This window comes from Phyllobates terribilis, unplaced genomic scaffold (assembly GCF_046119375.1).
Source record: "Phyllobates terribilis strain yellow unplaced genomic scaffold, ASM4611937v1 Scaffold_4__5_contigs__length_816908805, whole genome shotgun sequence".
NCBI classification, from domain to species: Eukaryota; Metazoa; Chordata; class Amphibia; order Anura; family Dendrobatidae; genus Phyllobates; species Phyllobates terribilis.
Window position 1 is genome coordinate 107,541,321 of NW_027362764.1, and position 14,065 is coordinate 107,555,385.

The following is a 14,065-nucleotide window of genomic DNA, read 5'->3' on the forward strand; positions in this document are numbered from 1 at the left end:
GGGCGTGTACTTCTTCTCCAAGTATGAGTGGCTATCTGATAACACCCATTTGGACTTAACTAAAGTTAACTTATTAGTTGCCAAATACTTTGATTACAAATATCTCTGCAATTGAGAGATTAAATTAAGAAAAAAATGTTTTCCTCCGCTCTGCAGCCGCTTCCACATGAAAAATTTGGTGAAAGGTCCTCTTTAAAGTGTACCTATTTTTTTTTTTCTTTTTACATGTTGCTCTTTGGTTACACATCATTCAGATTAAATGGTGTCCAGGTCCTGAGATTCTCATGGATTACTCAAAAACAGATTTAAAGGGAATTTGTCAGTAGCATAAACCTTTCTAAGCCATCTATACCGACATGTAGGTCATAAGAAGCTGAATAAAATAACACCTTGATATCTGGGATCCGATGTATTATTCCAGAGAAATCCACATATTTCTTATATGTAAATGAGCTGCTGAGATCTATGGGCCGGACATAGATCTCCCTGAGAATCTGCTTCCAGAGATTATTATAAACATAAGGGGGAGTTACCAGTGTGATGTGTGATGGCCGCTCTCTGCTCTCCTGATCTCACTGCAGAGCTGTGTGTGATTATACCTGACCCGTCTGCAGGTTCCTCTCAGCTTCCAGCTCACAGGCAGACAGGGCTGCAATACAGCAGAGCTGTGAAAGCTGCAGCTGCTAACGTGTCTATAAGAAGACAAAGTTCAGTTCTACTTTTCTGTGTTAGTTACTTGTCTCACACTGGTAACTCCTCCTTTCATTTATAATAATCTCTGGAGGCAGATTCTCAGGGAGATCTATGTCCGGCCCATAGCCCTGAACAGCCCATTATATAAGAAAAACGTGGATTGCCCTGTAATAAGATACTGGATTGCAGATATCAAGGTATCATTTCATTCAGCTTCCTATGATCTACATGTCCATGTAGACGGCTTAGGAGGGTGGATCCTACTGACAGATTCCCTTTAAAGCGTGGTAGTCATCAGGGCAGCCGGTAAAAGATCTCCGCTCCTATTTGACCATTCCACTTAAGAGCATTTTATGAGCAATCACTTGGGAGTCTCTTTTTTTTAAGACCTATTGTTCTTTAGGAGATGATAAGAAAAGATAAAAAAGAACCTTGTACAAAAGATGATCTTGCTAGGAGCGATATATTGACTAAATGAGTCTAGTCTGCAGTGTGTCTTGTAACTTTCAATTATACGTTTTTCTTATTTAAGTAATCCTTTTTTGTCATAAGGTTGACTCCAAAATAAGAGGATCTCAGGGGGTTCTTATGACCAGACCTCCAGCAATTACCTGTAATCTGTGATTAATCCTTATAGCAAGTGTAAAATTTCCCTGCAGCACCACCACAGGTGAAATGAAGTATTGCACGTCTCTTTTTTTTTTAAATCAATCTAACACACAGACATATTGTGTCCTCCAGCGCAGAAGACGCTCTTTTTAAACCAAACAAAGCTTTTAAGCAGAAAATAAAGTTATTTTTTGCTATGTTTTATGAATACATATTTGATAATATCACATATCCAGAAATAAGACTGAGAAAAGAAGTGGACATTTTTTTCACTTGACCCATGAAAGACATTAAGGGGCTTACTTGATGCCCCCAGAGTTTCATAAAGTGCAGACCTGTAATTTTACAATGTAACTGTATTGCTGTAATTCCACCCAAAGGATTATTTCCTTTTTGTGCAAAGTTATTTCTTTGCTTGGCTTTATATTACATTGCTCCAAGCTCAGCTCTGACTGATTGAATTAATATTGGCTACTTGTAGTTAATATAATGCATAGATTGTTCCCGTGTTACAATATCCAGACATCAGTTTAATCATGAAACTTCTAAATATAATTATGCTTTTAATGAGATTATTGTTTAAGGTAATTAAGTATAAAATAATATGAGATATATATGAATATTAGGACCAGTTATTCTGTTACAGCTCTTAATTGGTTTTCTTTATCAATTCGGCCCAAAATTAACACCAAACTCTTAGAATTGCGGGATTGGGGAAGAAATCTGCTTTGGTGGGAACATTCGGTACAGTTTATTGGGGCTGATGTTAATTATTTAGTGAACAGTCATTTAAAATTGTGAGAAAATAATTACAAGCTACTGCATTCCTCAACACTGCAGAACAGCCGCTTCCGCTATAATGGATATTGCCTTTGGCGGGGTTGGCTGCTGATTTTTTACTTTTTAACTACTGGAAGAGTTAATGTGCTACTAGAGAACTGCAATGTGGCAATGATTAGGCATCACGTGTCCCATCAACGATGGTAGGATCTCACACATCTGTGAAGAGGAAGGGGTGACTCATAGCATTAAGTATTTTTTTTTGTAATAAGAACCATCAGATATAATAATTCTTGAATGCACCACTTAGATGTTAAAGAGGGACGAACATGGATTTCCCATGGCGAGGGGTTGACCATGTTAGGTTTATGTGGTTCTTCCACATCAGATGATGTCAGGAAAGAGAAAGATTCGGTATGTTGAATTTTAATGCCTGGTCCTTTTTGTGTTTACTGGAAGATAAGTCTTTACCAGATAGGTCTAGATTTAGCTTATCCACCCTCTCCCCAGTCATGACACATGCACACTCTTCCGAATGTGTATGGGAAGCATGGATGACTAACTATCGATAGCCGTCAACGCTCTATGGGTTCCTTAAAAAGATTTTCCAACAAAATACATTTATCATCCCCCTACAGTATAGGCAACATGATGTTTTCTTGTTGGGAGGTCCACCACTGGAACCCCGATAGATTAAGTGAACAATGGGCTTGATTAGAGATGGTGCAAATTGATTCTCATGACATGGTCCAGTGGCCATGTCTGTAATCTGTGGTTGCTAGACGGGATCCTTGTGAACTGCCCCTTACATGGCGACATCCCCTTCTTTTGATTAGTCAGCCTGGCACAATGCCATTGTCGTGGCGTGACACGCGTGACATCTTGCCAGTCCAGCTAATCAAAAGAAGAGCCATGGATGCTAGCAGGTATTTTTTCAGGACTGCCATCAAGCAACCACAGATTACTGAAGTGGCCAATGAACCGGGTCCTGTGAATCAGTTCTCACTCTCCAGTCCTGGTCCTCACTTCATCCTCAAACCCTTGACTGCTGCTACTACATGCAAGTGTATGGGATGAACCAAGAGCTGAGTGCTCCTACCCCATAGATGTTGAATAGAGCGTTAGTACGCATGATGGCTCCATTCAATCTCAACCGCAGTGAGAAGAAACACGGAAATCAGGACCTCATCCTCATGGTCAGTGATGGTCTCAGCTGCCTCTCTGAGAATCATTGGGAAAGTCTGGATGGATTGCTTCATCTTGGTAGATGTAATGATCTGGCTAACATATTTTTCTTTGTCTCCAAAGATGACAGTCAAATGAAAACTGAAATAACTATTATTAAATATATAACTGGCTATTCCAACCACCATAATGTCTGTTTTTCTTCTGAATTCCTGGTGTATCATTGATCTTTCTGCTTATTTATAGGAGTCCCTGTAAGCAGTAGAGTATCTGCAAAGATCCAGCAACTTGTAAACACCTTAAAAAGACCCAAGCGGCCACCGTTACGAGAGTTCTTTGTGGACGATTTTGAGGAGTTATTGGAAGGTTAGATGCTTAATTGTTATTTATTATTACAGTGCAAACTGCTGGAAATGTGGGAAACGGGGAAATTTGATTGGAAAATGACATCTATACTGCTGACTCAATGATACTAGGATTCTGATTCACTGTTAATTGGAAAATCTTAGTAATGCCTAGAATATTGGAATAAAAGCTTTGAAAGCCTTCTGAGAACTGATGGATGAAAAATAACAAGTCTGGAAACTTAATTTAAATTCATTTTTTCAAAATTTAGCAAGGAGTAGAGTTTGTTATAAAATTAAAAATTAGCGTTGCTTACCACTTGAGTTCCCTGCTGCACAAAAATTTTGCGACTTTTCAAAGTGATGAATTGGCACCATTGTCTTTGGAAATGATCTAATGCAGTATTCTAGTGTCGAAAAAGTTATCACCTATGCACAGGATAGCTGATAACTTTCAGATTGGTGGTGGTCCAACCACTTGGATCCCCAGCGATCATTAGAATGCGGTAATTTATATCCACATTAGAATGGAGCGATAATGCACATGTTTGAATGACCCACCATTCATTCTCTATGGACCTGCCTTAGAAAGCCGAATATTGCGTTGACAGTTCCAAAGAGAATGAATATGACGGGGCGGCCGAGTATGTGCAATGCTGTTCCATTCTAATGGGGATAAAATTCTTTAATGACCCACCATTCATTCTCTATGGACCTGCCTTAGAAAGCTGAATATTGCGTCGGCAGTTCCAAAGAGAATGAATACGGCGTGGCGGCTGAGCATGCGCAATGCTGTTTCATCCTTGGGGATAAAAGGGACTCATTCTGGAAATGGGTGTATGTTCCAGAAGTCCACCCTCACAGATTTAAAAGGTATCACTAAAGATGGTGCAAATCAGGTGGTGCGTAACCGATCCATCGGCCATGTGAGTATTCTGGAACCGACGGAGCCCTCCGAGCTGACTCCCACCTGCTAGCATTCGTGGCTTTTCCTTTGATTTTTCGGTCTGTTAAAAGACGAGCCTGGGATTCCGTCAGGTAAGAGGCAGATCTCAGGGCTCCAATGGAAGATTTCCAGTTATTGTAATAAAGAGCTGCCCTATTACAACTCCATACAAAAGAGGTTGATAATATGGCCATGTGCACCAGCCCTAATATTATTTGTCCTAGAACACACAGCTTTAATAGCTATCCTCCCGGATATCCTTGGACAAGACATTGAACCTAGCAGTAGGTGATCTCTCCGTGAAACTCCCCGCTCGCTCTTCAGTCTTTAGAGAGTATTAATAAGCGCTACACACCTGACTCCACCAGAATTGGCACGCTGTCACGTATCCGCTAATTGCATCTGATCAATTTGTCAACTTTCATTTGTGCTGAAGCGTGAGAGGTGCCCAAAGCCAATAAATACAATTTAGAATCTGGCAGAAGACTAATATCATAATAATCTCCTTTTTCCCCATAGTTTGGCTTAATTATAGAGCAGAGAAAAACACCACAGTAACATCCTGAGTGTTGGGCGTCCATAGCCATTGTGTATATCAGTGCGTTTCTATATTTAAAAGAACGAAGAAAACATTTACATGTTTTATAGCAGGAACGTGTAGGGTTTTTCTTTTTTTTATGCAAATGTCGAACAGCATTCTACAGTTTATACATAAATTGAATTAATCTTCAGAATGTATCAACCTTGTAAATAGATTGGCACAGATTTATTAGAACTTCCCAGGATTGCGTAATGAGCCACCAAAAGGACGTCCGCCCGCCTGCCCGCCCTGCATAAGGTCTGACCTGGAATTGTCTCCTGCCATGTTGTATTCTACATTCAAGTAGAAAAGTGCGAAGAACTTGACTTTTTATCACCAATTTGTATGTGTCAGAAAAGCTGACAGAGAGGCTTCTGGGTTAAAGGGGTTATCCATTACAACCCTTTCTGAAATCTTAAGGTGTCCATAATAAAATAACATATACCGCTCCTGCAATGTTGGCGTTGTTATGTTATCTGAGCACACAAATCTCCAAGGGTACCCAAACTTTTGCATCTGCCCATTTTCCTTTTTGTAATTTTTAAAATGTAATATATGAAAAAAATATATTTTTGCCTAAAATACAAAGGAAATATTTCATCTTGTGTTCACAATAACAGTAATTTTGACCAGGGGTGCCAAAACTTTTACATGCCACTGTGCCCTATAGTCTAGACCAGAGGTCCCCAACCGCCGGTCCGCGGACCAGGACCGGGCCGTTGGGGTTTTTCAGCCGGTCCGCGGCACCGCCACAGACAATCACAAAGCAAAGCGCCGGGTCCAGGACATCTCATAATTCCTCTGACTTCCGGTCATGTGACGGCGCCGTCACATGACCGGAAGGCAGGAGAACCTGGTGTCAGCGATTTGGACGAGCGCCAGGATTCTGCAGGGATCGCATGGGGGTAAGTATAACAAGTTTTATTTTTTTTTAAATACAATTAACTAGGAGTGGGGGGAATGGGAGATGCACATGGGGGGAATGGGGGGAGGGGAGAGATGAGAGATCCACATGGGGGGGAGGGGAGAGATGCACATGGGGGGGGGGGGAGATGAGAGATCCACATTGGGGGGAGGGGAGAGATGAGAGATGCACATGGGGGGGGAGGGGAGAGATGAGAGATGCACATGGGGGGGAGGGGAGAGATGAGAGATGCACATGGGGGGGAGGGGAGAGATGAGAGATGCACATGGGGGGAGGGGAGAGATGAGAGATGCACATGGGGGGCAGGGGAGAGATGCACATGGGGGGGAGGGGAGAGATGAGAGATGCACGGGGGGGATGAGAGATGAGAGATGCACGGGGGGGATGAGAGATGCACGGGGGGGATGAGAGATGCACGGGGGGATGAGAGATGCACGGGGGGGTGAGAGATGCACGGGGGGGTGAGAGATGCACGGGGGGGTGAGAGATGCACGGGGGGATGAGAGATGCACGGAGGGGATGAGAGATGCACGGGGGGGATGAGAGATGCACGGGGGGGATGAGAGATGCACGGGGGGATGAGAGATGCACGGGGGGGATGAGAGATGCACGGGGGGGATGAGAGATGCACGGAGGGGGATGAGAGATGCACGGGGGGGTGAGAGATGCACGGAGGGGGATGAGAGATGCACGGGGGGGTGAGAGATGCACGGGGGGGTGAGAGATGCACGGGGGGGATGAGAGATGCACGGGGGGTGGATGAGAGATGCACGGGGGGGATGAGAGATGCACGGGGGGGATGAGAGATGCACGGGGGGGGTGAGAGATGCACGGGGGGGATGAGAGATGCACGGGGGGATGAGAGATGCACGGGGGGGATGAGAGATGCACGAGGGGGATGAGAGATGCACGGGGGGGTGAGAGATGCACGGAGGGGGATGAGAGATGCACGGGGGGGTGAGAGATGCACGGGGGGGTGAGAGATGCACGGGGGGGATGAGAGATGCACGGAGGGGATGAGAGATGCACGGAGGGGGATGAGAGATGCACGGGGGGTGGATGAGAGATGCACGGAGGGGGATGAGAGATGCACGGAGGGGGATGAGAGATGCACGGGGGTTGAGCTGCACATGGGGGGGTGAGAGATGCACATGGGCGGGGGTTATGTTTACATAACTTTGTTGCCTTATGAAGGGCGGGGGGGGGCCCCCAAAAATTTCTTGCACAGGGGCCCACTACAGTCTGTGTCCGCCCCTGGGATGAAGTAAATGCAGCTGAACAGCAGCTGTCAGGACAGCTGCCCTGTCCTGCTGCAGGGCGTGATGGGGCCTCAGTGATGCGGCTCCTGGCATAGCTCCTGGCGGGGACCTGGTCTACACTATATGATAAGTATGCACTAAACTTCAAATCCCTCCATTACCCCGCCCCCATATGACCAAAGCCCCGCCCACCCCACCCCCTCCTTGCTGGGCCATGGAAAAATGATCTTGCTTCAAGCCGGTCCCTGGTGCAAAAAAGGTTGGGGACCACTGGTCTAGACCCTTATTTATAGTTCTTCTTGTCGTCTGTACAAGTAGTCAAAGATAGGTTTATTGTAGTCCCCGCTCTCCCGTTTGTTTCTATATCAGTGGCCTAAACAGCATACTTAGATAAAATCACTAAAATATTCTCAGTGAGCTAGCAAGCAATGTGGGCACATATTTTTTCTGAAGCCTACTGAATTATAATTATACTCCATTGTTTTTTTAGCTTGTCTTGTCAGTAGTCCCCCAATACATATAAATGTAGTTGTTCTTTTCTATCATTTAGGCTTGGTCATGTTATCACATGGTGAACCCCTGGGAGTTAAATGGCTTTATGTTGTCTTCCGGGGGTCACCAAAACTGCTTTGAGTGATGCAGTTTGATGGATTGTACCACAATAAGTTTTCCACAGATGAGCAACAGAAGTTTATATCAAAGATAATGATGATTACTGTACAGTGCCAATTACAATCTAGAAGATGTTCAGACTCCCTGACTGTGTATATTATATTAGCTTTTAAGGAAAATACAGAGAAAGGCATAATCAGAGTGTCATTCCAGCAGGTAGAAAATGGCTCTATATGCTGTACTGATGGGATTCATAGCAGAGCATTGAGAAATAACATGCAGAATGAAAGCTTGGAATCAAGATGGAGGCTAAAGTGAAGAAAATAAGTGGAACTATATTGAAATAAATACACAGTGTCTAAGAGAAGTGCAGAGTGTGATGGACACTCAGGTGGTGATGAAGTTTTAGAAGAAAAAAGAAAAATGGCAATGCTGCTTTAAGAATGCAGCTCTGGAGTATATTTTAGATTATAACTCAGGATTAGTACAAGATAAGTTTTATAACGTGGTTAAAAAGTTACTCAACATTTAGGCCCCAATTCATTAAGATCTGCGATTTTCTTGCTGATCTTGATGAGGGGGCATAGTGGAGTCAGATGCTCCTGATTCATGAAGAGGTTCATACCAGTAACTGGAGTGAGATTTCTTGTGTTGGGAGCATGAATTATCTGAGCTGCGGCGTCACGCCCCACTGTGCCCCTGTTCCACCCCGCTGTGCTCCTGTTCCGCCCCACTGTGCCCCTGTTCCGCCCCACTGTGCCCCTGTTCCGCCCCACTGTGCCCCTGTTCCACCTCACTGTGCTCCTGTTCCGCCCCGCTGTGCCCCTGTTCTGCCCCACTGTGCCCCTGTTCCACCCCACTGTGCTCCTGTTCCGCCCCGCTGTGCCCCTGTTCCGCCCCGCTGTGCCCCTGTTTCGCCCCGCTGTGCCCCTGTTCCGCCCCGCTGTGCCCCTGTTCTGCCCCACTGTGCCCCTGTTCCACCCCACTGTGCTCCTGTTCTGCCCCACTGTGCCCCTGTTCCACCCCACTGTGCTCCTGTTCCGCCCCGCTGTGCCCCTGTTCCGCCCCGCTGTGCCCCTGTTTCGCCCCACTGTGCTCCTGTTCCGCCCCGCTGTGCCCCTGTTCCGCCCCGCTGTGCCCCTGTTTCGCCCCGCTGTGCCCCTGTTTCACCCCGCTGTGCCCCTGTTCCACCCCGCTGTGCCCCTGTTCCGCCCCACTGTACCTCTGTTCCGTCTGAACTCCACCCATTTTTGCATAGCTGGTAGAAACTCTGACTTTTCGAAGGGTTTAATGTACATTTAGATTGATATGTAGCCAAAAATATTCAACGGGAGAGATATACTTACGGATACATTTAAAAGAAATCAGATCTTTAAACAATTACAATAGTATTGTAAATGTTGTTTCAGACAGACTAAATTCTGCTGTTCCAGGACTATCTTGACCTTCCATGGTAAAATCAGCTGTTTGTCAGGGTCTCGGAGCGGAACCCGGAGCAATCAACCGATCTCTCCAGGAACGTTTCACATCTCCAATGGCTAAACTTCTTGTTCCACAGGACAATTCATGTATGTTGTATTGACATCAAATCTGACATTATTTTTTGTCTAAAGTCCAACAGCCGGACCCAAACCAGCCAAAACCCGAGGGAGCCCAGATGTTAGCCATGCGAGGGGAGCAGTTGGGAGTAGTCACAAATTGGCCGCCTTCATTAGAAGCTGCACTCCAGCGATGGGGAACCATATCACCTAAAGCCCCCTGCCTTACCACTATGGATACCAATGGAAAACCACTCTACATATTGACATATGGTAAGAATCTGGATTTGTGTTGACTCACGTAGGGCAAAAGAAATCATCAAAGTGTCTTTGTGGTCTTTGACCGCGCTTACACTGACTGTTATGAAACCAGAAACCAGTGCTCTGTATCTTCTGAGCGTAATAAAACGAAGAACAGATGCGCAGATAAGGTGAGCACCTAAGGCCAGGCTTAAGTAAAGGCTATTGAAGTTGTGGATTTGACTTTTACACCCAAATTAATCAGTTAAAGTGAATATAATGAAAGTAATGTCACTTTGATTAATGGCTTCACTGCAGTTGTTGCCATACATGTTCTGACATTCATTACTTTACAGTTCAAGGAATGGAATTAATATGTAAATGTATTTCTGTTACTAATATGTGTCCTTATATTACGGCGGCAATATGCAAGGCTTCAGCACGGGTCATTCAATTAAACACAAACGATCATTTGTGACGGCCAACGGTAACTTTTTGTTTGGCTAAATGTAATCTGCCAAGTAGGATGATTTTGGCAATTGCTGGCTGCTGCGGATGTATTACTTTCTGCTTTTTTTTTCTCTTTTATACTGGATACACGATGTGTATTGGATGCTTTGATTATTTGGATGTCTGATTAATCATCTGATCGATTGATTATCTTGTGTATGTCCAGCGGTAGAGCATATCCTCTCCAACAATCTCCATACCCAAGGCAGACACATGTCATTATTGTACTCTCGGCAGTCAGTGGGTGTAAAGAAGGTCTGCTGGCTGAAAACATTTATCTCATGACTATGTTTTAAAAAAAAAAAAAAAAGTTTGGAAAATCAAGGAAGAACAACAATAAAAGACACTAAATTTATTTTTGGCGTATACAGCATTACAACATTGTGCTCTGAATTAGGAACTTACTATCCAAGACCTCAAATATCAGAGCGCTGTGTTCAGTCTACATTTGGCCAGATTTAGGCAACCACCAACCTAAAGTAAGTGATTCCTAGCAACAGGCAAACGTCACCAAACGTGTAAAAGCATTAGTAAAAAAAAATCTATGAAATACCTGGGGACAAAATATCAAAGAGCAAAAAGTAATTAAAGGGGTTGTCCACCTTTGGGGACAATGTGTTTTTACCTATATGCGTGTATTTGTGGCTAAAAAACATGTTTGCAATTGGGATGCACTGTTTGCCTTCTGTAGAAAGTGTTGTCCTGTCTTTAGATGTATGCAGAATGAGTCAACTGAGAATCCGTCAGCGAGTTCATGCTGAGAGTTTGCTGGGGGAGTTTCTAACTCTTTTATTCTCTAAGCACCTCTCAGCTGATTTATGGTCACAGGCTACATCTAAGTTGAATGCGCAGGGAGACAAATAGCTTGTAGAAGTCAAATGGTGCACCATTAGTAATCACACCCAAATTCTAGTCCCAAACACATGCATTTAAGGAAAAAAATAATTGTCACCAAAGGTGGAAAACCCCGTTAATTACCATGACATGGAAACGTGTAACCGTATTAACGATCATGTTGATGGATATGTTTCTAGTTACCCCTGATTTCTCCCGTATACCCAGGTCTGTTTCACATTTCATCATATGGTGGCTTGGGCGAGGTGGCTACCATATATGCATAGCACCTTGAGATGGCCGTAGTTGAATGGAAGCAAAGTATCTATTACGCTGTCCTAGATGGAAGGTCTGCAGTATTTTTGGTGTCTTTGCTAACACCCGCTTATATGCCTTGGGCTTTTTCCCATGCCCCCACGTCTTTACCCGTGGCAGAGATGAATATTGTTATGATAGTGCAGCAATTCACTCGGGGGGGGGGGGGGGGGGACACAAACTAAAAACTGCAACTGACCCTGCTGGTTCCTGTACAGACAAGAGATCCTGACCCACAGTCCCTAATGGGAGCAGAGATAGCCCAAACCACAGACTAGGTGATGGCAACTCGACCTATGCTGCCTACGCTTCACGATCCTCCTAAAGAACCGGAAGGTAGAGCAGAGTGTAAATTACCTACAGAAGGGAAGCTGTGCTGAAATAGAAAGAGATCCCAGAGTGAGTAAAACAAACCACAAAATAAAGTATTAAATTCGTACTGTTAGAGAATATGCCGTCTACTTCCTAAAAAGAAACAGAAAATAGTTGGAGGGTAAAGAACATAAACAGCAGAGAGATAAACCCTGTCCTGATAAGTAAGGTACTATCCCGCTAGGTAGGTTCCTAATTTCCCCCTTCCGACGTGTTTCGTCCACTCATCAGGGGAAGCAAAAATGTATGGAAGGAATAAAGTATGGGTTCAAAATGAGTATGAGAGCCCTAAATGTATTAAATAATGGGGACAAGTATACGGGTGCCTGAAATTGCAGGACACCCTATGGACCGGCAGAGTGCTGCGCAGTAAGGAACCAAGGTAAGCGTTGGGTTTTGACTATTCCTACACACATCTACTCCTTGCTGATACATAATTGATGATTGGACCCCCTCCTGGGAATTTACTATTGTATAGACCCATCTAGGGAGGCAGCTGTGGCAAAACTAATGCTTGCACAAATTTTTGATTTAGCAACATACCTGACTACGAGCATTATTGCACCCAGGTGTTACCAATTTCTGAGTTTTGAGGCCCCAATCGGAGCTTAAACGAGTTGTCCTCTTCCAGAACACTTTATGCCATACACTCATTAGTTATAAAAACAAACTGAGGATTAATTACCCTCATTATGTTCAGCTCCAGCTCTCCAACAATGCCCTGGTCTTTTGTTGTTTAGCTGCAGCGGTGACATCACGTTGACAGCACTGCAGCCAATCACTAAGCTTAGTGATTCTGCCCATGTAGATGACACAAGCCATTGAGCTCACTGATTGGCTGCAGCGCTATCGACATAACAGTACCAGCGCTGTATCTTAGTAGGGTAACTAATTGCAAATTTTGTTTTAGAAATAACTGAGCGTATTGCATAAAGATTTCTGACAATGATTTTAACCCCTTAATGACTTAAGACGTACTATGTCCGTCATAAGTCGTCTCCCTGCCTTTTGATGCGGGCTCACAAGCCGAGCCCGCATCTTTCCTGGCAGATAATGTCTGAAGTATTCAGTAATCATCTGCCTCTAACAGCCTCGTGAAAAAAGGAAAATTTCCCGGTCCTTAAGGGGTTAATCCCGCTACAAATCATGCTTAATATTTAAAGGGGTTATCCATCTAACATGCTCTTTCAACACTTTCTTAAGGACACTGGTTCATCAACATTTTTCGTTTACGGATACTGGACAAATGTTCTATTTTTACAAACTGTCCATTTGCAACCCTGCACCCAAGCGGTATATTTCCTCATTATTTTTCCTTTTTAGTTACAGCTAGGGGGCGCTCACTCATCTCCTATTTGGTCATTGGAGTTTAGTAATAGCTGTATAAATCATTATATTGGGAGCTTCAATCAATAGAGGCTGCAGGCAGAATATGACTATATGTTGGTCTGATGATTATAAACATTTATAAATCACTATAGGAATTAATTGTAAAAAAAAATTAAAATAAAGCAATAATCACACATTCGGCAGAACTGTCAGAGGGGAGTTGGGGCGATTTTGAGGTTTGCTTTGGGCCTGATGATTTCTGTATATGCCCCGGCATATATACCAGCAGAATTGCCACTAGTTGCTTTAGAAGAACACTCACTAGAAATCCTTCATTGTGTTTGTTACTGGGCCTGAAAAAGCACTTAGTAAATTGGTTCTAAATTGGAGCACTTAATGGCCGACACTATGATCCAGTCAGGCTGTCTGCAGATGATAATTTCTAAAAATTGCTCCAGTGATTTGTTGTGCGATCAGACAGTGCAAACACCCAGAACGTGACATGAAATGCAATTTTCCTGGCAATGATAAATGCACTGACTGCGATGGCAGCTACTGAGCAATCACATATTCATTTTCTCTCTTCTTGTTGTGCTGATGGTTATGTTATATTGGAATTAGTGTTTGTGGCCTTCTGTACGTCTGAGTCATGTTCTGCTTTCCTAGATCAATACATTTATCCTCCCTGCAGGTTTTATTTTATATGATAATGAATGAATGATTCCAAACAAATCCAAAGTCACGGCTTACATGGCAAATGTTAGCGGTTGTTTCTACAGGGTGGGCAATGAAAATCTGAGCCTGGCTTCAAGGCTTCCCTTGTGTGGTTTGTACGGAATAACAGCTGTAAATGGCCGTCTGTCACCTTATGCAGTAGCGTTTTTATTTTATCTGCCTCCTTAGTAGCTTTTTTCTTCTGTTTATTTGCCCCCTTAGTAGCCTTTTTCTTCTGTTTATCTGCCTCCTTAGTAGCCTTTTTCTTCTGTTTTTCTGC

General features: G+C 43.8%; 1 protein-coding gene across 10 annotated transcripts in view; it reads left to right on the plus strand.

Moving 5' to 3' along the window:
* DIP2C (disco interacting protein 2 homolog C) overlaps positions 1-14,065 on the plus strand; it is a 542,404-nt gene that overhangs the window by 323,222 nt on the left and 205,117 nt on the right. For all 10 annotated transcript variants that reach the window (XM_073677658.1, XM_073677663.1, XM_073677660.1 and 7 more), the window contains 2 exons: positions 3,514-3,633; positions 9,547-9,744. In XM_073677658.1, coding sequence (XP_073533759.1) covers positions 3,514-3,633; positions 9,547-9,744 — 318 coding nt within the window. The remainder of the gene's footprint in view (positions 1-3,513; positions 3,634-9,546; positions 9,745-14,065) is intronic.